The 25,921-nt window shown below is 43.8% G+C and overlaps 1 protein-coding gene across 1 annotated transcript in view; it reads left to right on the forward strand.

Annotated features, from left to right (window-relative positions):
* The window catches only part of JAZF1 (JAZF zinc finger 1), a 330,578-nt gene that overhangs the window by 157,414 nt on the left and 147,243 nt on the right, over nucleotides 1-25,921 (forward strand). The window contains exon 2 of the mRNA XM_061414278.1: nucleotides 24,825-24,897. Coding sequence (XP_061270262.1) covers nucleotides 24,825-24,897 — 73 coding nt within the window. The remainder of the gene's footprint in view (nucleotides 1-24,824; nucleotides 24,898-25,921) is intronic.

A 25,921-nucleotide genomic window follows, 5' to 3' on the forward strand; every position in this document is an offset into this window, starting at 1 on the left:
TTTCAGTAAGTCTGCTACCTGGAGTCTCAGGTGCCAGATAAGAAGCAGTGCTCACCCAAGAGTTTCAGGTACTTGAAAACGGTGACATTCATCAGAGGTGTTAGAACTGATACATTGGAGTACAAATGCCAATATCACAATTAAACTGCCAGCCAGCATATATGTTCCTTGATACAGCAGCTGCTTCCTTTCCTCACTTGTGCTTCCGTGGTATGAAAACAGTGAGTTTGTGGTTTGAAAACATTGCAGTTCTTTAAATGCTGCCGAATGACAGATGGTGGCAATATCACGAAGCAGGTCCGTTTTGCTCTGGCGCCATCTATGTGTCATGATGCTTGTAGCCACAAGATGTCAGTGTGGTATCAGTCCTGGGTGTCTGCATGAAAACTGCAGCCCTAAGCATTTAAGTCCAAAGAGGAAGACAGTCCACGAGCTTGGCTCGCCTTGCCCGTTTCCTTGGGCTGCGGTGTTAGTCCACAGACTGCCTTTCCTATGAGTTTTCCCGGTGCAGTTTTCCATTGGTTCACACCTCATCAGGAGGCTTTTCTTAGTTCTCTCTCTAAATGTAAATACTTTCCTACCTCCTACTTATGCACGAATAACCTCAGAAATTCCCCCCATTTTGGTGTCATCTCAGCACTTTACAGACTTTGCTAAAAGATATAAGTAACAGCATAGTTTTCTCTCTGTCTCAGGATGGTTTTTTTTAAGTAGTTAAGGATGGGGGGAGAAGTATCTCTAGTCATGGTACTGTTAGGGTTTTTTTGTTTTTTTGTTTTTTGTTTTACTTTCTCAGCCTCTCTATATTTTTTGGCAAAAACTTAACCTCGAGAAAAAAAATAGGATCTTGTGTTAACTGTGCAAAGGACACAAAAGAGGGAAAGTAGTGCTCAGGGAAGATCACAGATATGTGGGAGCCCTGCTGTGCTCCTGCAGCCTTCACAGAGAAGGAGGTGTGTGATGGCCATTTTTCTGATGAAGGAAGATGAAATATCTTTCCCAGGGTCAATTAACTAGTAACCAAGTGCTAGAACCTGGATTTGAACCTGGGTCTATGAGCTTGTGCCTTCCCAAAGCCTGGTAACATTACTTTGAAAAATTTTCATTTTATTGAGTTACTATATTACATAAGTTTCAGTTATACAACATAGTGATTCATTATTTTTAAAAGGCATACTCCATTCATAGTTACGGTTGGTAACATTACTCTTGTTCGACTGTCTGCATCATAAGAAAATGAGGAGGAGCCTGAAGAACCTGTGCCCACATTGGTCAGCAAATATCTGTTGGGTTCTGGCTACGTGGAAGGTCCCATGTTGTGAATAATATCAAGACCTATTAAATACATTCTCTGCTCTCAAGAAGCAAAACAGAGTTAAGGAGAGGGATCAAAAAAGACATGGGCACGTAGGTCAGTAGAAAACCATCAGAGAACGGTGGCATTTCCTGGGAGTGATGGAGGGCAAAGCAGAGGGCAGTGCCATGGTCCAGCCCTTCCATGGGCTCTTTATTATATCAGCCGGAAATAAATCTGCTAAATGAAAAGAGTATTACTGAGGTGGCCTCTACCTTGACTGTGGTTCTAAGATGGAATTTGAGAAGGGGGGCTAATCCAAGCGGCCAGAGGTTGCCACCCATGCATGCCTTTGCAACCTAGACGTGGTAAGATTACACTTAATCCTCTCTTTAGGTGGTCTGGTCCAAGGAGGACAGGTGAAAGCAAGACAGGAGGCATGGTTTGGTGTGGCAGGGCTGTTTCCAGTTTCCCAGCCCATGGCTCAGATGTGGAGAACAGACTTGAAGCTTCTGGAAAGATTTGGTAGGGGAAATAGCAGAGTGCTTCTGGCGTACAACTTTAGAAGTACTGTGTCCGTGTGAAGAACTTGGCAAGGAGGAACAGAGGAGCCACAGGGATGACTGGACATTTGAAAAATAAGACCTGAGAGGAGAGGTTAGAGAAACAGAGGTTATGTAACCTGGAGCTCCTCAGCGGTGACTTTGGCAGACTTCTTCCAGAACAGGGCTCACAGTATCTCAGCCCAGAGAGCAGGGACTGACCCTGTTTGTCCATACAGAGTGAAGACAGCTCCAGCTGAGCCACGAAAATTTTTGATTTGATCCATGAAAAAGTCTGCCCTCTGCGGCTGCTGTGAACACAGAATATGTCATGGAAGGAAGTTGATAGAATTTTATTTTTTCCCTGTTAAAAGATACAGTAAAACCTTTTTATTAATTACGGTGTTGGAAGGCAGGCTTGACTTGATATTATGGAATCTGTTGTATTGACTTCTGTTCTTGGTTTGAGAGGGACATGATCGACCTGGAGAATATCCGGTTTCATATAACAATGGATCATGTTTGTTATAATAATGGGTCTGGAGAGGATGACTACATCATTTTTCTTTGAATCTGTAACACTTTGGAGAGTGAAATAGGGTGCTATTAATAGCATCCTGAGGCATTAGGCATAAATGATATTGTCCCAACGAACTGATAAGTCGTTACCCTGATCCTGGGATTATCTTGTTAGAGTAACCTTCAAATATAAATTTCATGTGCTCTCCTGCTTAGACTCTTCTACCTTCCTCCCAGCCTCATCCCTGCACCCCTGTGCCTTCCCCTGCACCTTGTCGTTTCCCAGCCTCATCCCTGCACCCTGCCCCCCAACCTCATCCCTGCACCCCTGCCTCTTCCCTTGTACCCGATCCTCTCCCAGGCTCATCCCTGCCCCGCCAGCCTCATCCCTTCAGCCCTGCCCCCTCCCCTGTACTCCATCCTCTCCCAGCCTCATCCCTGGCCCCCCAGCCTCATCCCTGCACCCCTCTGCCCTCCCCTGCACCTTGTCCTCTCCCAGCCTCATCCTTGCACCCTGCCCCCAACCTCATCCCTGCACCCCTGCCTCTTCCCTTGTACCTGATCCCCTCTCAGCCTCATCCCTGCAGCCCTGCCCCCTCCCCTGTATTCCATCCTCTCCTAGCCTCATCCCTGCACCCCCACCCGCTCTCCTGTATCCCTAAACCCCTCCTCCTCCACCCCTATCCTGCCCTTTACCCAGCTGGCTTCTTTTATCCTTTACATCTCAGCTAAAACATCACCTTCTCAGAAAGGCTTTCCCTAACCTCCTTGCTGAGATTCTCCATTTTACCTTCTAGCTTGTTCCCTTCAAGGAAGTGGTCACAGGTTGAAATTATTTCCTGTTGACTGTCTTTTCCACTAAAATGTATACATCCTGCATGCTGGAATCATGTCTGGCTGCTTCACTGTGTCTCATCGTGGATGCTGCCCCGGAGACAGGGATGTGACTCCACATCCACTCATCATTGTCCTGACTTTCCTCCATGCCCAGAAGGTCTCAGGTTCTAAAACAGGACTTGGCTGCATCATATAAATTCTTTTGTTCAACAGAATCGATTACCTGTTAGGTATACAAACCTGTGTTCAGAGAAGCCTGAAACCCCTGTCCTTCTTGGATGTAGGGTATCTGGCAGGTTGAATAATAATAGTGTTTCCTGTGCCGATGAAGGGACCAGAACCTTCCCCAGCTGCCCTGCCCCTGTTCTTCCTGATGTCATATACATGTAGATGCACAGTCTACATGTCAGTCAGGCGTGTCTGACTCTTTGCAGCCCCATGGACTGTAGCCTGCCAGGCTCCTTTGTCCATGGGAATTCTCCAGGCAAGAATACTGAAGTGGGTTGCCATGCCCTCCTCCAGAGGATCTTCTCCACCCAGGGATCGAACCCAGGTCTCCCATACTGTGGGCAGATTAGTATATATTCACTTATTTCCTTATTGACCCTTTCCCTGTCTAGAATGTAAAGTCCAGAGCAGAAGGGGTTTTTCTCTATTTCATTTGCTGCTATATTTGCAGTGCCTAGAGTAGTACCCACACATAGTAGGGTGTTCAGTCGGTATTTGTGGAGTGAAAGGATGAATGAGGTAAAAGTAAGCAGAGAACCCCTGGCTGCATTTAGGACTTTCATGGGCCCTTTGGTGAGGGCTGGATTTGACTCTGAGAGGTGGAGGACATAAGATAATAGCACAGATCAGGACAAGGAGGAACCAAGTAGGCACACGCTGTTGGTCTAGAAATCAAACCAGTAAGCTCTCAGTTTTACTTCTTCAACTCTCAAGTGATGTCTCCTGGGCCTCCCTCCCGTCATCCTCACTCACTCGGTCTGGGCGAGACCCAAGGCGGAGGCGTCGGGAGAAGGCTGGCCGCCACACGCATTCCTTGGTATTGGCGTTCAAACAGCTGAGCGAAAATAGCCCTCCTCAGGAACGCGTGGGCAGCCGTGAATGCCCCACTATTGCAGGGATTAGATTCCAGTTTATGAGTCGTCTTGGCCTCTTAGCCCCTCTTATCCTACCCTCCCATTCTAGCAGGTCCACCACCTGGTTTTAACTCCTTTGGAGGTTGAACAATGTAAGAAATCAGTGTGTTGATTTTAACAACTTCAGGAATCATCACTGAGTTAGGCCACTGGAGCACGGGGAATGGGCTTTTAGCTCTGCCCAGATGCGGTCCACTCTGAAGCCAAGAAGGAATCTGGGCAGGCCCTATAAGACACAGGTGGCCCCGTGTCTGTCCCAGTGCCTTGAAATTCCGCCCTTCACTTCCCTCCTGTGGGCTCAGAGACTTTTCTGTCATCGTTAGCAAGCCTCTGCTCTTTGGAGAGCCACATCCTAGGGCTGCTGGCAGGTAACACATGAAGGGGTCCAGCTGGGCTTCAGGGTCCGTGGGAATGTGAGATCAAATGTGGACGGCTCTGGTGGATGTGAGGGGAGAGGCAGAGGCTGGGAGCCTTGGGAGCAGGTGGGACCAAGTTTACATCCTTCACAGCTTTCCCCCAAGGGCGCTCCTGAGATGGGGGAGGGTGTCCCCTCCATGGTACAGAACGAACAGTCCAAGGAGGCTCAGACAAAAGGGGGTCCAAGGGAGCTGGTGTCTGAGGGTGTGTTTCGGGCCTGCTTTCAGCATAGCATCCTCATTGAAACAAACACCAGCCCTTTTGTGGGATGGGGATTGGAGATGCGTGTGTATGTGTAGTTTTCTTAGTTTTAAACTACATTTTGAATTAGGAAATATTTCAGAAATATTTTAAGCATACAGAAAATAATGCAACAGATATCTACTCGTGTGTCTACTGTCTTGCTTTAACAAATGTCTCAGAGTGTCCTAATTTTTCTAAACAACCTCTTATTGTAGAATAATTTGAGATTGACAGGAAAATTGCAGACAGTACAGAGTTAGGTGTTCTCACACCCAGTTTTCCCTCTTAGTGAACATCTTACTTTAGTATAGTATTCGTGCACACTCAGTCGTTTCTGACTCTGCAAACTTACGGACTGCAGCCCCCTTGGCTCCTCTGTCCATGGGATTCTCCAAGCAAGAATCCTGACCCAGGGATTGAACCCACATCTCCCACATTGCAGGTGGATTCTTTACCGCTGTACTACCAGGGAAGCCCTTAGTATAGTATGCTTGTCACACTTATGAACCAAACTGATAATTAAGTAAAGTTCATGCTTGACTCAGATGTCCTTTTTAACCGATTGTCCTTTTTCTGTTGTGGAATCCCATCCAGGACACCACATTATATTTAGCCATTGTGACATTTTCTAGAGCCATGATGTCACTATGGCTGAATGTAAGGCTTTATCATCGTTGTGTAGGTGAGTCCTCCACCTTCATGCCCCTCTCGTCCTAATAACAGAGGTCTTTTTCAGAAGCCACAGTTTCCTGTTTACTTCTGCTTCAGAAACTCCTTGCAGATTAGCTTTTTCACAACCCAAGAGTATTTAGTTTTCAGACATCCAGATTTATCACTGCTGGCCAGAATCCAGAGGACCAGTAACTAGCCATGGGAGCGAATAGCCCTGCCCAGGTCACTGTCACGATTCCATTTGTGCCGCTCTTCAGTGGCTTGTGTGATTGGAAGGCAGTGGGAAGGGCCAGCGAGCATTCATTCCTCCTTCCCGTTCCTGGAAACCAGTAACCAGTACACTCGTGGGAAAACCTGATGCACTGGGCATTTTCCTTCTTCCTTACCTTTGTCTCCTAAGAAAGAAATCTCTTAACTGAGAGCAGTTGAAGAAAACTTGCATTTTTTTTTAACCCATAAGTAATTCTAATACAGCATCTAGTTGGGTGGCTATTAGAAGCTTGGATTTTAAACCACTGTATTTTTACAGCTGTAGAATCTAGTGTTTGAGTTGATTTAACAAGCAGCCGTGGGTTTGTTTTCTGGCCGGAGTCTGCCAGTGGTGCTCTGGGAAAATTTGATCATGGGTCTGTATTTCTAGGAAAGTGTTCTGTAATTTTTACTTACACGTTGATGCTGTTTATTGTTCTTGCTGGCCACACCTTAATCCTTGGCGTGAGCACTTGACAGATGATTCAGATACTTAAGCCATGAAAATGAAAGATCCCCTGGGGGAGTTGGGAGTCCACAGGGGTGGTGTCCTTGGCCCTGGGCTTTGGCCAGCAGTCCCTCCCTGTGACATTGCCCACAGTACCACTTCCCTTCACCACACAGCCCCAGCTGTCACGTGTTACCACCTGTAGCTGAATCTAAGCTTATTAGGCAGCTTTGATCCTTTATAGTGCGATGGTTCTGGAAGTATTTGTGTCACCTGGGAACCTGTTGCAGTTGCATATTCTCAGAGATGGGGCCCGGCAGGCTGAGCTGTAACAAGCCCTCCACCTGACTCGGATGCACATCCACTTTGAAGAGCACTGTTAGTGTATACCCCGTGCCGGTGCCCCTCCTGGCTTTACCCTCACTCTGCAATCATTGGACAACATTTTATATTCATTCAATTAATACTCAGTGAGCAGGCACTGTGCTGGGTGCCAGTGTGGGGCTAGGTGGGGAGGGCGTGGGTGGAGGCGGGTCGAGGGTGAGCCGGCCACGAGGCATGTCCTCGGGGAGCTCAAGTCAGCAGTGGTTCTCAGGCGTGGCTGCACATTAGAGTCACCTGGGGAGCTTTTAAAACTCCAGGTGCCTTCGTTTAGTGGCTCTTCCATCTCAGATCAATTAAGTCAGAATCGCAGGAGGGAGTACCCAGGTGTAAACTAGTTTATAAAGCTCCCCACCCCACCATGAGAAACTCTGGCCTTGTGGGAGAGAACGCTAGTTGGGCGGCTGCAGAGCTTGTGGTGAGTGTGACATTGGGGTGACTGGAGGGGTGCACTGGGAGCAGACGGGAGGGTTACTTTACCTAGGCTGGGGTGGGTAGTAAAGGTGGGGATATATCTGCAAAGTTTTTCTCAAAGTTTTTATGTAAAGAAAGGTAAAAACGTGGTTTAAAGGTGAATCCACATGTGATTTCAGAATGAGTCGTAGAGGAGTTCAGGAGAGTTGCTTTCTCCTACAGTGCGTGTAATTCCTGCTCCCTGCATGGCAGTGGCAAAGGGCCACACCTAGAGTGGCCAGCATGCCCTTTCATCGGAATTCCTTCCCTGGAAACGCTTGTCCTGGCTTTGTCTCATGGTCCGCTCAAATGCGAGGGCTCCCCACGCACTTGTGTTTGTAAGAGGAGGCAGCTGAGGAGTATAGCCCACAGCCCTCAGGGGTCTACAGTGACCATCCCATCAACAACCAGCTTTCTTCCCAAGGATTTTCATCTTTCTTTCCATGCTTTAAGAGGTTTTTTATTTTTAAGACATAAAGGAGATGTTTATGTAATAAATAATTCCCTATTCATGAGTCTCTCTACTTTTGATTCAGAAGGTCAGGTGGGGAGATTTAATATGAAATATTAGCTGTCTTTGCCAATTGCTGTACCCTGTTACCCTGCTGTAAGCCAGAAATAGAAGCGACCTGTTTTCAATGACAGATCAAAATTTAGTGCTATGTTGATGGTCCAGAATGAAGATTTTTGACACAGTGAATGAAATACATACCAGTGCATTTCTGGTTGTGATTTAGCTGACCAAGTAGTTCAGTTATAATTATATTATTTTTACTCCTGGAGATCATTACTCTAAATGAAAAATGCTTCAGTGTCCAGACTATTAAGATGTGGATGGTGAACTTTATTTAAAACAAAATTATTATTATTTTTTTTTTCTTTCTGGACTGTTAAACAGCTTTATGAGCATGTGGAGGCCAGAATATGGTTGTTAGCATTTAAAATTAAATGAAAACATGGAAATATTTTTTGGTGTAAAAAGTAAACTTGACTGTCAATTATTGTATACTGCCTTCTGTGACCCATCTCTCCTGGTCCCTTAAGCCCCTTATAATGTAATGGGGGACATGTCTAGTAAATATACAGTTGACATAAATCTGAGCATATAAATATTATAAAAGGGCATTGAAGAGAAGAACTGTAGGAAACAGGGCGATGGGTTTATCATTTTGTGTGAAGGACCATTGTCTTGGGGATTGAAGTATCTTTTAATAGTAAGTAAAGTTTGATCCGGAGAAGGCAATGGCACCCCACTCCAGTACTCTTGCCTGGAAAATCCCATGGATGGAGGATGCTGGTAGGCTGCAGTCCATGGGGTCACTAAGAGTCAGACACGACTGAGCGACTTCAGTTTCACTTTTCACTTTCATGCACTGGAGAAGGAAATGGCAGCCCACTCCAGTATTCTTGCCTGGAGAATCCCAGGGACAGGCGTGCCTGGTGGGCTGCCGTCTACGGGGTTGCACAGAGTCGGACAGACTGAAGTGACTTAGCAGCAGCAGCAGAGTTTGATCTGATCCCTGGTCACTGTGTTGTTTTCCATTGACAAACACTGGGCTCTTATTACTAGGGTGTTAGAAGAATTTTAAATATCCTCTCTCCCTCACGTTTAATAGGCTGAGTGTTTATAAGGGACAAAGATAGTGTAAAAATCCAGCAAACAGAATAGTGTTCTCATTGTGACACCTCTCTCCCTGCCTTTCATGTAAGAAAACAGAGGCTGGTATTTGAGTTGAGGAACCCTTGAGCAAATCAACATTTTCAAGAGACCGGGTATGAAAGGTATCTCTCCTCCGTATCACACCTTTTCATGCAATACAGTTCTGTGGGTAATACATTTTAGAACCCAAAAGTTTAAACTGAGACTTCAGTAGGAGTCATTGGAGTAAATCTGAAAGGTAAACTTTCAGGAGACTGTAATCGAATAGATTTAACCTATATTTATGGAACGGAGGAATCTCTAGGTGATTATCTTTTTTCTCTTCTCTAAGGACCTTTCTTAAACTCTGCAGGTCTGTTGTCTGTTGACTTGATTAATGAATATTTTGCCCACTAAAATTGGCCATTAATTATTTCTTCTGGTTGCAGCAATAATTACATCTTTCAAGTAAGATGTAATTAGCATAATAAGCAGAAAACACCCTGCTAGGTAATGTGGGATTGTGGAGGAGCTAGTTAGTTACCACCAGAGATAGTTGGTATACCACATGGTAAGCAGCAGTTTTCTGGAGCTGACTTCCAGCAGTTATATTTAGAAAATACAGATTAGGTCACCCTGGGCATCCTAGGTGGCTCAGTGATAAAGAATATGCCTGTCAAGGCAGGAAATGTAAGAGACATGAGTTTGATCCCTGGGTCTGGAAGATCCCCCTGGAAGAGGAAATGGCTACCCATTCCAGTATTCTTACCTGGAAAACTCCATGGACAGAGGAACCTGGCAGGTTACCGTCCGTGGGGTCGCAAGGAGTCGGACTCGACTGAGCACGAATATGAGACTATGTCACCCCAGAATGGGAATTTCAGTGAAGTAGCTCTGTGACACCATTGTTAGAAAATACTACTTCCTGGCATTTAATTGTGATGTCATTTGATAATTAACAGTTCTTTTATCTTTCATTCATTTATTGATCCTTCAGTGATCACAGTTACGTACCAGCCTCTGTACTAATGGCTGGGGACAAAAGGAAATGGGTGGTGGCTCTGGAGAAGCTGAGTCTGTTGGGATGTAGATAATTTAAGTGTAATTCAGTCTCTTAACCGAGGTGTGTACTAAGGTGAATTCTATTAAGTAGGTTCTGGAGCGCTTTGGAGGGGAGATACCCCATGTAGTGGACTTGGGAGGATGAATCCGAGCATGGCTACAGAGAGGTTGGGAGGAAGTGTTCCAAGTTGGGGAAGCAGCCTATGTTACAAAGGCTTATCAGCAGAATATGTCTCTCTCTCACCCTCTGATTTCCTGCTGGTACTTTTCATTGGCTAACCCTGGCCAGAGAGCCTGGGTAGACTAACTCAAGGCAGAGAAAGGCAGGCAGTGAATCTGGTGAGGCAAACAGGATCATTAGAACATAAGGTATGGAGTGTGAACGAGGTGTGTGCAGAGGACAAGATGAAGCTAGGAGCTCTATGAAGAGAACTTGGGAAGATGAGTTTGGAGCCAAATTGGGAAGGATCTTCTATAGTTACCTAAGTCTTTTGTCTTATAAACAGTAGTCGAGTGTGGGGTGGGCTTAATGCATGCTATTATTGACTTGTAATTTAGCAAGAGTTACATTTTTTAAAATATCACTATTTGGGACTCATGAATGGTTCATAAAATCAATTTAATGGATTGTCCCAATATTTTAAAAAATGAAATAATATCTTGGTTGCATACAGTGAAGTTGGATAATGTTTTGTGAGCCTTCTGTATATTTCTGTGGGGGAGATGTACTGGTTACAATTTAAAATATGTATAGCACTGTTGAAATATTGAGAACACCCTCAGCTAGATCCTTGGGTAGAGTGAATTGAAGGGGGAAGAGAATGACAGGCAACATGGCTGTAGACAGCAAAGAACATATCTATTTTAAAAGTGTATGTTATCTGTGCATTCCTTTTTTAATATCTTTATGATATTGAATCCATGTCTAGAGTATTAAACCTCATCTCCAGTAAGCTGAGAAAATCCATCAGCCTCCCTGTGTTCCATTTTCTGGAACTCAGCTGATAGTAATGTTTACCAAATCCCTGAAGTCTCCTGAACCTCTCTGAGGAATCCGATGTCTTGCGATTACTTTGATAATGCTTGTTTTACTTAAGCATTATGGGGAGTTTTGCGTTTGGTTTGAATGTGTGATAAAATCATTTCAGTGTGTTTTGGTTTATAAATTGAAAGGCTTTCCTTTTATCTCTAAAGCATGTTAATTGATCACACTGTTTCTAGTTAGAGTAGCTTAATGAACACAGCTGAAAACTAGCCAAAAAGTTTTCTGTCTCCACTGAAAAGACACATGACTCTTGGGAAGCGCAGTTGGAGAGCTTTCTGATGAAGGTCCTTACTCTGGTAGGAGAAAAGCGCATAAGCACATGCTTGCTAAGCTTCAGGAATGAAGGCAGATGAAGTCTAAGTCCTTTATACAAAGAACTCAGGTCACTATTTCAGTGTATAATTGAAGTCTTCTCCTCCCCGCATAGTATTTGTTTAAGATACTAACAAGTAAATAATGTTGCATAGGGTTATTCTTACTGGGGAGATGATACCTGCAAGGCCACCTTAGGTTGGCAGCCGGACATGGGGCCTTAGCGTTTGTACTGGAATCGCTCAATTCACAGATGATTCTTATCTCAAGCTTGTGACGGCGGTGTGCACCATCATTTCACAGGAATCAAAACTAATTTGCTTAAAGCCATAAGTTAGAACTAGCTGGTTTCCTGGATGGCTCAGAGGTAAAGAATCCGCCTGCCAATATAGAAGATGCAGGTTTGACCCCTGAGTCAGGGAAGATTCCCCTGGAGAAGGAAGTGGCTTATTCTCCATTTTTCTTTTCAAAACACTCCATTATTCTTACCTGGGAAATCCCCATGGACAGAAGAGCTGGTGGACTACAGTCCATGTGGTCGCAAAAGAGCTGGACATGATTTAGTAGCTAAACAAGAACTGGTTAGAAGGAAGACTAGAATCCAGGTCTTCTGGATCCAGATCTTATGTTAAGATCAGTCATCCAGAGGAGAAACTGAATAGGAGGTGAAGGTGAGTTACTGTTCAAGCCTGCGTTGCGGATTCTGGCTTTCATCACAGTCTGTTTGTGTTTTTCATTCCAATGCTTCCATAGAATTCCAGTATTTTAATGAGAAGAAAAAAAAAATCAAGAAAAGCCCAGTTGGCAATTTGAGAACATTGCTATTGAATATTGTGACAGAGCTAGGTGGTGCATGCATGCTAAGTCGCTTTAGTCGTGTCCTACTCTTTGCAACCCCATGAAGTCTAGCCTGCCAGGCTCCTCTGTCCATGGAGTTCTTCAGGCAAGAATACTGGAGTGGGTTGCCAGCCTTTCTCCAGAACTAGGTGGTGGTCAGGGTCAAGTAGGTGTGACTTGGAAGTCACACCTGGATCTAAAGTCCTATCTCTGAGCTGTGTGATCTGGACCTTTTCTGAGTCTTATATTTTCCTTTGGGAAAGGGGTAGGAGGTGTACCTCCCCTGGGTTTTCATGAAGATTGCACAGAGAAAGGAGCTCATTCTTCATGGACTCATAGTAGGCGCTCAGCAATGATAATCCTCTTAACTATCAGTTATCATTGCTGTTCATGCGTGCTAGGTTGCTTCAGTTGTGTTTCAGTCTTTGCAACCTTGTGGACTATGGCCTGCCAGGCTCCTCTGCCCTTGGGGATTCTCCAGGCAAGAATACTGGAGTGGGTGGGCCTTGCCCCTCTCCAGGGGGTCTCTCTAACCCAGGAATCAAACTCGCACCTCTTACGTCTCCTACATTGGCAGATGGGCTCTTTGACCACTAGTGGCACCAGGTAGGTTCTCACTGCTACTTAAGAACAATTGATCATTCACAGATGTAGTCCAATGGTGTAAACACTAAATGCTTTCAGACCTGACTACCTGCAATAATAGCAGGTATAGTTTATTAAGTATTTACCATGTAGCAGCCACTACACGCTCTGTGCCGCTTGTCTCTTTTAATCCTCATAATAATCTCATAACGTGGACAAACTATGAATCACTGCCTTTCATGTCAGAAAACTGAGACTTAGGCTGAGAAACTTGCTCAGGTCACAGAGTTAACTAGCCAACTGTGCCCTTGATTATTATATTGCCTTGCTACAGAAATGAAAGCCCTGGAGAGAGGAAAAAAAAAAGAGCAACAGGAAGTCTGGAGTTGCTTCCCAGACGTTCTTCCACAGAAGCCAAGAATTCCAGGGGCCATCTGCCATGTGCCAGGGCCTTCCAGGCCCAGATTCACACCATCAGCGAGACTGATCTGTGGACAGTCCAGCATGTGCCCCTCCTCATTAGCAAGTAGAAGGAGTGCACAACCCATGCAGATCGGGGAGGAATGAATCCCTGACATCTGTACGACCTTTGTGGCCCGGGAGCCTGCACGCCTTGTTCCTGGCTGCTATCTGGGCACAGAGATGCCATGAGGGATCCCGGAGCCTGCCAGGCAGAGCTTTGCAGATCAGCCATCCACCCCAGTGAACTGTAACTGATGTGGGCCCTTACATTTGATGGCTTTCAGGCAGAACAGCCAGGTCACTCCAAGTCCAGATGTTCAGTTGTTTCTCTCCTGCCTCTGCCTCCCTAGGAGATGAGAAGTAATGAGGGCGATTCCTTTTGCCAAATCCTTAACTGGCTTCCAAAATGCACAATGATTATGCTTGGTTATGACCTGATTTCTAAGTGAGGTGAATAATAACAGCAAGGAAAACTGCACTGGTTGGGGCCAATGTGAATGACAGAAAATTCTGAGCCATAGAATACTTCACGGAATGCAGTCTTACTATTTTAGGAACATACTGTGAAGAAAATCAGTGACCAAAAATGTTGTGGAGGAGGGGATGGGGGAGTTCCCAGTAAGAGGGCTTGCCAGACTTCTTATTGAGTAGATAAAAATCGCTCACAATTCAAGGATTGTTGGTGTTTGGTTGATTTGTGATTTGCTTTTAAAGATATGTGATACTAATAGTCAACATAATCATTAAGCTTAGCACTTTCTTTATAAAATTTAAAGATTGGGGTGGAGGTGGTGAAGACCTGAGTCTTAAGTCTGAATTCACACTTGGATTTATTTATAAAACTTTTAAATTATTTTCAATAAATCATTTACAGTTTTACAGTTTGTCTTTTTAGTTTGGGGGGAAAATGCAAACTGATTTAATGACTTTCTAAACCAGATCTTCATCCCTTTTCTGATTGCATGTTAAAATTTTTGGAGATTGGTTTTAGGCATCAGAATTTTTGAAAGCTACCCAGGTGATACTAGTGAGCAGTTCTAGTTGACAAAAAATCACTGGTCTCTAGGTACTTGGTGGCGTAGAAATGACTGAAACCATATGAGACAAACTTGCTTATAGGACCCATAAGCCTCACATCTTCAGACTCAGCACAAGGCTTTCTTCTCTGCTTGGAAAAACCTATTCCAAGTGGCTCACCTCTGTTTTTTCCTGCCTTTTCTCAAAGTCCTTCCAAGTATTTAAATCCTGAAACATATGTAAGCAAGGAGTGATTTCTACACTTCAGCAGAAAGTCTTTTTTTTTTTTTTTTTTTTACATCAGCCCATTTTTTATTATAGATCACTGTAAGTCATTCTCCAGAGTCTGGTCTACTTGAGAACTGGGAGTTTGATGGGTGACTGAAGGGGCTTCAGTGCCTAGCATGCAATGCTTGACAGATACTTGGCCTCATGTAAATATCAGTTGTTAACGTTAATTACTATAATCTTGATTTTGTGTTTTCCTATTCGGAGCTTACTTCCTTATCCACTTTTTCGTCTCTGGAATCCACACTTGCCCTAAATTTGTATTTTGGTCAGGGGATTAGGAAGGAACCTTCCTGAGGTGAAGATGAGAGGGATGTCATAGTGCATGTAGGTTTCAGGTAAATGTAATTCATGATATCAGAGCTGCCCTTTAAAGAACTGAAAAAAAAAATTTGGCAGGTGGGGATGGAATGGGTTACAGGGAAAAAAAGGAACAAATGGGAACAGATCTGCATTAATAAATATTCAGACCAAGTCACACTCTTATGTCAGTGTTTGTAGGTGATGTTATTACATGTAGTATTGGGTGATGGAAGTTGCGCACACTCTCATTTTTCACTTTAATTGCTTGCCTGAAAAGATCCTGACAGCTTCAAAGGTTACTGCTGGTTGCATTGTTCATAACTCAGAAGTAATATGCATGTGTAATTTGCTTCATTATTGCCCACTAATAGCCAATTCTAGAGAAAGTCCTAAAGCCACCAGAGGAGCCATAATTTGACATAATGGTTTTCCCTTCTTCTTTTTCTCATTCTTTTAATTATCCCAGGCTAAGAGTGAGCCACAGATGGTGTGATGATGTGACTGTGATTTTACTCTGATTTTGTTTTCATCAGCTGGTATATTAATTTTTAAAGAGAATTTTTAAAGAATCTTAAAAGGCAAGACATATTACATAGTTCAGATCAGAACTTTGAGCCCAACAAAATAAACCAGCATTCCAGCTATTTTGTTCAGATTTGGTTTGGCTTCATGTAACTGGAAAACCCTACATAGCAGTGCCTTAAGTGGAAGAGTTTGTTTCTTTCACTTTCAGGAAGTCTGGAGGGGGTCAGAGTGGTGGTGGGCCTCATGGGATTAGGGATCCAGGCTTCTATTGTGTTGCTTAGCCATGTATGACTTCTGTTCCCCAAATTATTTCATATCCAGATTAGATGCAGGAGGGGAAAATACCACAAAGAAAGGCTCATGACTTTAAAGGGGCTTCCCAGAAGTCTTAAATCCTATTGACAAGGCCTTAGTCAGAGGGCTGCACCTGGCTCAAGGAATGCTGGGAAATGTAGTCTTTATACCAGTCAGCCATGTTCCTAAGCATTATGAAGGAAGAAGGGGCTTCCCTGGTGGGCTCAGATGATGAAGAATCTGCCTGCAATACAGGAAACCTGGGGAAGATCCCTGGGTGGGGAAGACACTCTGGAGAAGGGAATAGCTACCCACTTCAGTATTCTTGCCTGGTGAATTCCATGGACAGAGGAGCCTAGTAGGCTACAGTCCGTGGGGTTACAGAGAGTCAGACACGACTGAGTGACTAACACTTTCACTTTTTTCATGAAGGAAAAAGGGGGAAATGACTACTTGATGAAAAAGTAAAAGGGAAGTTGCTCAGTCGTTTCCGACTCTTTGCAACCCCATGGACTGTAGCCCACCAGGCTCCTCCGTCCATGGGATTCTCCAGGCAAGAATACTGGAGTGGGTTGCCATTTCCTTCTCCAGGGAATCTTCCCAACCCAGAGATTGAATCCAGGTCTCCCGCATTGCAGGCAGATGCTTTAACCTCTGAGCCACCAGGGAAGCCCACTACATTATATGAATGATGAGTTCTCAGATTTTCTGTGTATCATAATACCACTGACTATAAAATGAAGATAATCCACAACACTGCAGAGTTTGATTTCAAAATATTCTATGGGCTAAAGAACCAACTAGTACCTACACCTAACACATTGCTTATTTAATCCTCATTTCAACCCTCATGCAAAAGTACTATCCTTATCAAAATTGTAGATGAAAAAAACTAAGACTTAAAGAGGCTATACAGCTAATATTGAAAGGCGGCATTTTGACTTGTGTGGGGGAGTTGCATTATAATTCTTGGCAACACCAAGAAGTGGGAGCAGGGATTCCCATGGGAGGATAATTACACTAGTGAGCCTCAGAGACTTGGGCAGCAAATCATTTAAAACACTAAACTCGGGGACTATTTGGACTCCGGTTTGTTTTCGTCCCAGTCTTTCATATTCACTCCCTTGTGAAGTTTACCAGTTACTTGGTTTCAGATGCAGTGCAGCCTCTGGCTTTTCTTTATCCCTGGCAGAATTCTACTAGGTGTACTAGGCCCTCAATCAGTACTGGTTTTTTTCTTTTTTTTCCTCCTCAGTACTTTCTGATGAATTGGCTGAGTTAATGTGATAACCGAGTTTTGACCCAGGATGGCTAGGTTTTTGCTGTATATCATTGTTTGGTTTGTGGTACATGGTCTGCTTCCAGTGCCTGCTGGAATGTGGCATTTTGGTGGGAATCTCCAGTGCTGCAGTCCCTATCTGTGTCCTGAGCCCTTTATCTCTTCTTCCTTTGAGTCGTCTTGCTTCTGCAAAATGTCTGCCCACACATCAGAAGCAGACCTCCTTTTCTTGCCTGTCAAACCCTTTTCATTTTCTAGTTACTTCCTTTTGGTAATGAGGCCGTCAGCTCTGTACACAAGAAAAAAAATTGTGTATTTCCATTTCTGCTTTCACCAAATTTTATACTTCTTTCTCCCAGTTTTTTCCCCATTTTCCACACCACCCCCCAGTTATTTTTCTAAAACATGGAACATATCAGTTTACTCCTTCTAAGGCTCTCTATTGGAGAACATTTGGAGAACATTTTAAACCTTCCAGGACGTGGGCCTGATCTGAATTGCAAGACTCTTCATGCAGAGTTCTAGCCACACCTTCTTGCCCCCATCTCTGCTCGTTTCTGCTTCTGCTCAGACCATTTTCTGATTCACCATTTTCTCACCTTTTCTGACTGTATATTTAGTTTCAAGACTTGTGTAAAATTTCCTTGCAAGAAGTTTCTCTGATGCTCCCTGAGAAACCTGTTTTGTTTCTCCAGCAGTTAGTATAGTCCTCTAGGTTGGCACAGAATCCAGTCTGTCTTGGATTATTGTTGATTGTGAATTGTGTGGTCTTTGCTGCTCAGTTGTGAATCTACTGACTTAGAATTTTCCTTACGTAGTTAGTGCATGACAAGAGGTCAGTATGTCTTTCTTGAAACGAATTCAGGTTCTTTGTCTCTGTGAGGAAAGTCCGAGCTCTTGTAAGTCCAAACAACCCATATCTTTTGTAGCCTCCTAACCAGCCTTTTGACTTAGACCACAGAAAAGAGAAAAAGTCTGGAAGCAAGAGCTCCATCATGATGATAGTCGTAGAGCTCTGGCCCGGGGTTTCTCAGTACCTGCACCGTTGGCATTTTAGGCCAGGTAACTCTTCGTTGGAGGGAGGGGAGTGCCGTCCATGTGCATTGTAGGGATGTTCAGCAGTGGGTCTAGTGGCCTCGATCCACTAGATACCAGTAGCACCCCCGCCCCGCGCCCCATTGTCTCTAGACCTTGCCAGACATCCGATAGGGGGTGAGGTGGGGGGAATTGCCCACAGTTCAGAACCTCTGTTTTAAAGGATTTCTATGAGAATCTTATAACTAAGGAATAGTGGCTCTTCCGCCCTACTACCTTTCCATAGTACCCACAGACTTCTCACCTGTGCTTTCTGCTTCACACTTCTTGCCATTTTTGGATCCCCTAACCTCACCTATGAACCACTCCCTATGCCTAGCTCCCTTTCCTTTAAAACCCAACTCAGTTCCTTTTCATCAGTGAATCCTTCCCAAATTAGCTGCCCTCCATTATTCTGAATTTTGCATTATTTTCTCTCCCTCTGTACATCTGTGTTTACTGGTATGTATTTTTCATGTCAGTGTCTCTCTCTGCTGGACAGTCACTTACGCTTGAGTCTGTTTTCCTTTCCTGTCCTTCTAACTCCATAGGGGAACAGACGGAGCTGGATGCTGACCTTTGTGTCTTTTGTGTTACGCATGTACGGGGCATTCATGTGTTTGCTCAGCCTATGTTCACTGACTATTTACAGAGCACTGGGGTGCTAAGACAGATTTGCAGGTGTGCGTGTAGCACAGTGCGTGGAAGAGGTAGTATATAGGTCAACACCTTGGAGGATGAGTAGTACTTTCTTGGGCAAACGATTTTAAGCAGGAGGAGTAGAAAGTCTCTTTATGAACAGCCATTTTCCTTACACCCTTCAAGAGAGGATTTCAAGAGCATCATTTTCCCTGCCTTATCATTTGTTACTTAGCCTCAGCCACCAGCATTTCCCTTCTCTTCCACATATCTGCTTATAGGCTCTTCCCGTAGGCACGAATGATACAGAAGCTCCTTTATGGTCTTTTGTATGACATGTTACTTGGATCCATCATCAGGTTCATTTCTGGGGAAAGCAGACATGTCCATTTGTGTGGAAAAGCATACAAGCATGTAAGATCAAATGAGAGTAAGTTTTGGTCTTACTCCTGTATAGAAGAATTGTATTGTTGTGTAACCCCAGGACCTGTCTTCAGGGCTGCTATATGCAGATGTACAGGTTGTGGGCTACGTAAGCATTCCTGGCAGCCATGATGGACTCTGGCAGTCTCTCTTGTACCAGGTAACAAGGTGGAGAATTTGGTTGGAGAGTGTGAACTTGATAGTGTCATACATATAAGGCTCCACATCTTTTACTCAGGAAAAATAGCTGCCACTCTCAAGCAGTCATCAATAGGAGTTTGATGGGTTGGTGAAGAGTTAGAAAGCACTCGGGTCCAAACGGTCTATTTCTAATAACTTTAGCCCTCTGGCCACGTCGGAAACTGGAAAGTCTGCAGTACGCTGTGTTTGTTTATAAATCATGCTCCTGGAGCATTGTCCAAACGGTTCTTGATTGAATAATGTTTATTCATTCACTTGTGGAGGAAAACTCAGGCTACAAATGGGAACATGGATGCTTTTTTAATAGATGGTGTTATTATACTGCACAATGTCCCCGACTTTGAGATATTTAACTCATAAAGTTTACAGCAACACTTAACTGCATCTGGATTTCACATTGAATTTGGAAAGGCAAGAATCTCACTGTAATTTGCACTGACTGCCCTGTAATGGAAATTATGGCTTGGGAAAAGTTTCAAATGACGTGTCTATAAACGAAAGAAAAGTTGATCCATTCAAAGGCTGGTTATGGGCAATTGTAGGATTATTTTATTTTTATTTTTGGAAGGACTATTGCCAGCAAGAAATATTTATTTCAGCAGCTGAAATAAACTAGCTGTGAATTAAATGTTGGTCTTTGTAAATTGTTGATTCATCAAAATTCAGTCCTAAAAGTGGATCGAAAAGTTGCAACAGAACTTTGCCGGGCTTTTAAGAAAGCTATAAAGATTGTATGGAGGCCAGTGTTAACTGGATGGTAGCAACGAGTTGACTTCAGAGGATGAGCAGCCTTTTAAATGGTCAGAATACTGGCCTAATGGTTCTGAGGATGCAGGGCTTCTGGTCCTAGCCGTGCTGTTAACTGAGTTTGTGTAAATAGGCATGTCACTTAACTTTCCAAGTCTCAATTTGTCTGCTCCTTTGCTCCTGTCTCCCACCATTTATTTATTTTGGTATCTCCCATTTATGTTCAAGACTTACCCTCCGATGTCTAATGACCCTTCCTTGATTGCTCTTGGCTCCTATTTAAGACACTGAGGCAATAAAAAGCTGATGGGAGGCTCTGGATAGAGGCGTGGATGAAACTTGTTGACTTATCTGCAGGGAAATCACTTGATCAGGGAATCGCCAGATGTCAGCATCTGGCCATCTCATCTCTGCACCCACTTAGCTTAATCAAGAGAGGAACCCTCCCGCCTGGCTGCCAGTGTTCTGAAGACCAGTGAAGTAGGTATATTTCTACTTTAATCTCCTTATTTTCACCCCTGTGTTCTCTCCACTCTTCCTTGGTCTCTGCTGTGCTTGGTTTCCTGGTTCAGTGTCTGTGGATAATCAGCCTTTTAAACAGTTCTGTTTTCAGCCCTGAACTTCCCCTTCCTTGCCTTTGGCAGCACCTGGCACCTCCAAGTCCAAGGCCTCCGGGGCTTCTACTGGGGGCTCCCCCCCTGGCTCATGTGTCTCCCCAGCTGCGGGCACTTAAGACTGTGGCTTCTTCTGTACTCCCTAGGTCACTTGCACTCCTGTATGAGCTTTCCATCTTTCAAAACACTGGTTGAAATCACTTGTCTGCTGACATTGCCTCATTTTTTTCTACCCCTGGAGAATTTGTAATTCCTTTATTTCTTCCTTAGTGGGGCTTTGGATATGGGCTTCCCAGGTGGTGCCAGTAGTAAGGAGTCTGCCTGTCAATGCAGAACATGTAGGTTCAATCCCTGGGTCAGGAAGATCCCCTAGACTAGGAAATGGTAACCCACTCCAGTGTTCTTTCCTGGAAAATGACAGAGGAGCTTGGAGGGCTATAGTCCATGGGGTCACAAAGAGTTGAACATGGCTGAACACGCATGCACGAGACCTTGGATGGTGAGGGAAACAGATGCCTTTGATCCACCTGCCATGTTTGACCAAAAGTCTTCAATTTTTCACATCATAAAATTAGTATGTCCATTTAATAACGATTATGCATCATCTCCTATATGCCTGGTGCTGAGCTGAGTGTTGGAGAGAGCAGAGAAGTTGAGGTGGCTCCCCTCTGAGAAGCATGAGAAGCGGGAAGGATAGGCCCGGAGTCTGTGGCATGGTCACACAGAACCAGGACAGTGCTGCGGATGAGGTGGTGCAGAGAAGGGCGGAGGGGTGCAGTGCTCAGCCAGGGATGTCGTGGAAGGTTTTGCAGCTTTGTGAGTTCAGCTGTTAGGGGGAAGACTGAGAACAGACTATGCCCATTAATTGTTACCAAGTGAGTCCACAGAACAGTGGTGTTTTCATCCCAGACCTTCAGTATCCCTCATCTGGCTGGGTGGGCCTTTGCCTCTCCAGGGTCTTATCTTCGGGGGTTGCCTTCCCACCCACGTCGTCTCAGGCCTCCCACTGTTGCCCTCCACACTGAGCACAGAGCCCAGTGTTTCGAGGATATAAAATTTGAGGAAGGCCTTCTTGGGGGTGTGACATCCTGTCTCCTCCTCACTCCTGCCTCCCAGCCTACAAGTAGCTCATTGCCGGGAGAGGCTTCGTTAGGCTTGCTGAGAGACAGTATAGCTGGGTTTTTACTTTCTTTCTTTGGAAATAATTCCAGAGGCATATAAAATCCCAACAATGCAGACTAGCTGAAGCACAGCCAAAGCCCTTGAGCTCATCAGGTAGTCTCTGCTAACTCAGGAGACAACCTTGAGTTTTCCTGGAAGTTTGAAGGTAATGCTACCAAAGACTCGACACGGGCCCCAGATCCAGGCAGTTGGTCACCATGGTTCCCAACACCAGGGACAGCCGTGATGAACACATGCCTCCATCATGGAACAGGGGGTGCTCTTGGCCCTTCTTTCATCATGTGGGACTCTAGGTCTATCCAAAAGGGTCTGAAGGTTGTCCTTTCCTTATTCCTGCCATCTGCCTGGTTTTTCTCTCCACCGCTTGAGGAGTCATGGGAATTGGTGCTATGACATCCAGCCTTTTGGCATTTAATTGAATCTGTAAAGCCACAGGACAGCAGGTCACGTGAGCTACAGCAAGCTCCACTTCGTGTCGCGTCCTTAACTGTAGACCAGTATGTTCGCGCTGTTACCCCGAAAAAGGAATGGTGCAAGAGGCACGTTGGTGTCCACTCTAGAGGATACGGTGTGTTAGAGGCTTTGAAGTAAGTCACTGGGTTTTTATCGCTTGGGTATTTCAAAGTACATTTTCATATTTGAATTCTCTTAGCCTTCAGTCGGCTTGAAATCTGTGACTGTGCTGGGATGATATGAGACAGAAAAGTCATCTCTTAGTGGTTTATTGTATAGCCATGAAAAGTTCAAGTATTCCTATCCCACAGGCCATTTACTGAGGTGGATTTTACCTCTGGGCAGTGACAGCCAGTGTTCAAGGTTCACATTTTCATCAGTACCATAAGCAAGCCAGAGAGATATCTGGGAGAACTGTGTACTGTAGCCCCTGCGGTTCGTATCACATTTCTTGTTGTAGCAACTTATGCAAAAAAAAAAAAAAAGAAAGAAAAAAGAAAAATCTCATCAGTGTGGCACATGGTTTAAGGATGTTCTTGGTAGAGTCAGTCGTCATCTCCAGTAGCTAGAGTTATACTCTTCTCCAGGTCATTCTGCTAAATGACGTCCTGTCTTCACGAAAAGGACATCGTCATCCTGCTGTGAACACCCTATGCCCTTGTGACTCTAACCCTCCTGTGGAGAGTTTTCAGCATTAGACAGTTCCTTTTCTGTCAGGGAGGGAGAAATAATGAAGGCAGCTATTATACTTTTACTGAATGTGGAAGGCTCCCTGGTGTAATTAAATCCATAAAATGGTGAGTCATGATCACCACACACCAGTCAGCCAGGAAGCGGGTGAAGGAGCTGATGTTTATTCTTGACTGGCCCCTGATGCTTTTCCTTCAGAGGCATGCATGCAGACTTCTGCTGACTGTGGGCACCAAGTACCTAATTTCGTTTTAAGAACGTGAAGATTTCATGGATGTCCTACAGGTTTCTAGGGAGACAGTAATCTGAGAAAGATGTCTCAGGCCTGGTGGACATCTGTCTGGAGGTTCTACTTCCTTGCTGGTTACGGAGTCTGCATTCCAGAAAAACAGGAGAATCCTGCCTGAGGTGCTTGCAGTATTGTTGTTATGGAGAGGTATTTGGAAGCTTCTGGATGTCTTTTTTCTTCACCACTCATAATTTGAGGCTATGTGAGCATACATCTAGCCTAGCGTTTTGGAAGATAGTGGAATAAGCTCAGAAGACAGTATTTCTGTAGGTCCAGTGATCTACGGACAGCCTCAGTTGCATATGTAATCATCATAGGCAGAGGAAATGCTGAATTACTGATCTGTTCTCACTTGCGCTGCCAAAAACCTCAAGACCCGACTTGATGGAGCCATTCAGAGAACCTTTGTCTCTTGTTTCAGAATTTGGCTTTCATGGACTTGCCATGGCAGAGACCCAGGAAGCAGGATTTCTGAATAGTATGTCTCTGAAATTTCTTGGCATAGGAAAAACAATAAACTGAACATGAGATTCTTAACTTTAACACCAAGAATAAAATTGCCACTACTGTCTGGTTTTAGTCTGGAGTGGAAAGCATTTGTAAATTGATTTTTATGCTGTCATTTTGCCACCCTTGCCCTGTGCCACTGTGTCTGCATCCTCTACCCCCCATCACCTGTTACCACACTTGGAAGTTAGCATGTGTATCTTACAGCCACCATGTGCAGTAAACACTGTACAAAGGTACTGGAAACAGCATCTGTCATTACATCAAAGAAGGTGCTATTGCTGAATGCAGCTGGAAGCGTTCTAATAATGAGATGGTTTTAAGCGAGGTTGTAATAAAAAGAAATCTGTGTGAAATGTCTGAACGTTCTTCTAAGAAAACAAAAATGTGTTCAGTTTCTTTATAGTTTTACTCTAGAAACATTGTTTTTGTGTATATTTAGCTCAATCAGTTCTTTACATGAGAAACTTGAGAATATATGTATAGTTGTAAACGTGCATTTTTATGTTGTGTTGGAGAAACACTGCCAGAGAAGGTTGCTATGGTTTTGAATTGTGTGTCTTCAAGGAGGAAAAAAATCCTCTGATGAATGTGATGTTTGTGGATTCTGAACCAGCATGAGAATTTCTGATCAAAAGTCTAGAAAAGTTATAATAAACTCATTATACAATTAGGAAGGAGAAGCGTTGTCCTCTAGAATGTGAGCCCAAACCTAGAGAAGTGTTGAGGGAATATGAACAATACTCAGTAGATTTTCAAATTGATGGAGCTCTCCAACGGCAACTAATTTGTTCCAGCATTGAAGTGAGCATAATTAACAGAGACTTTCTTTCTTAGGCCGATTAACCGCCAAAAACCATGCCAACATTGTAACTGTAAGCAGTGAAAACCAATATTTATGAGGGGGATTGTGCAGGAGTTTGTGTGACAGATGGACATTTTATCACTGTTGATGTTTGGAATTCTCTTGAAAAGTAATGCAATATCTTGTTATTTATGAATGAATGAACAAATGATTATGTTTTGCTGACTGAGGTTTCTTTAAAAAGTAGTCTACTAAATTAATCTTTTTCTCCATTTAGCCTCTGTTACGTTAGGTTAGGTAGCCTCATATATTCTGATGCGAAAGCTGAAAAATCATAATTGTGTTTTTATTTCAGATACAGATCCACGTGTTTTAGAAAAACAAGAATTACAGCAGCCAACCTATGTTGCCCTCAGTTACATTAATAGGTAAGCCATTTTCAGAATTTATAGCAACCTCGTATCTGTCACATTTATTTTTCAAAGGTATCTTTTTAACAGGGTAGGAAAAATGTTTTCAGTCTTTAAATATTTACAGGAGATTATTTAAAATCAACTCTATATGGAATTTTCTTATTTCTCTGTTGGGGAGAGGCAGGTTGTAGTTCTCTGTTCATGTGGCAGAAAACATGACTGATTTATAAGTTCATTCTGGAAGTATTTTGTATGCAGAGTTAGAGTACGCTCTTTTGACTTCATAGGGCAGTTTGGGAGATTAATGGATTTATGTGAGTGAAACTTTAAAACCTGGGGTAAAGAGTTGCTGTATGAATTCAGAACATTGTTGGAGTATCAGAATATATCGGGACATAACTAATAGAAATAACTTAAGATCAAAGTTACATAGTAGCAACTCCTTTTAGGAAAAACATTTTCAACTGACTCCTCTGTGTCTAGTCGCATGAGTTTTTACTGAAACTGAACATGTGAGCATGACCTCAGAGAACTATTAGAACTTATATATCGGGTCTAAAAAAGGACTTGGTGTTTCAGCCAACTGAAATAATTAAGGAGACAGGGATTTTTGAAGAGAACCTGAAATCAACTTATGTTAAGACAACGATCTCCACACAACCTCCCAAGAGAAAAAGGCAAAGTAAACCTAGCATTGAAGTGAATTTTTAAGGAGAATGAAAAAATCTCTGCCCGTAATTCAGTGCTTGAATATCTATTGACTGCCCATAAGGCAAAGAGTGGTTCTGGTTTCTTGGTGCCAGATCCTTGGTTCAGGGTTTGAGGTAGAAAGCTGGAAATGAATTATCTGTACTGCTTCATTGTAATGCTTTTTTAGTAAATTATTTAAACGTTGTCTGGAGAGGGCTTTGATTTGGAGTCGCCATACTCACTTTAAAGTTCTTTTATGAAGCATGCTTTCTAAAGAATTCATTAATGTAAACATCTATTTGCATGTCCTCTTGGGGTTTCCTACTTATCAGTCTGTTCTGAAACTGAG

The sequence above is a fragment of the Bos javanicus genome, chromosome 4, assembly GCF_032452875.1.
Source record: "Bos javanicus breed banteng chromosome 4, ARS-OSU_banteng_1.0, whole genome shotgun sequence".
NCBI classification, from domain to species: Eukaryota; Metazoa; Chordata; class Mammalia; order Artiodactyla; family Bovidae; genus Bos; species Bos javanicus.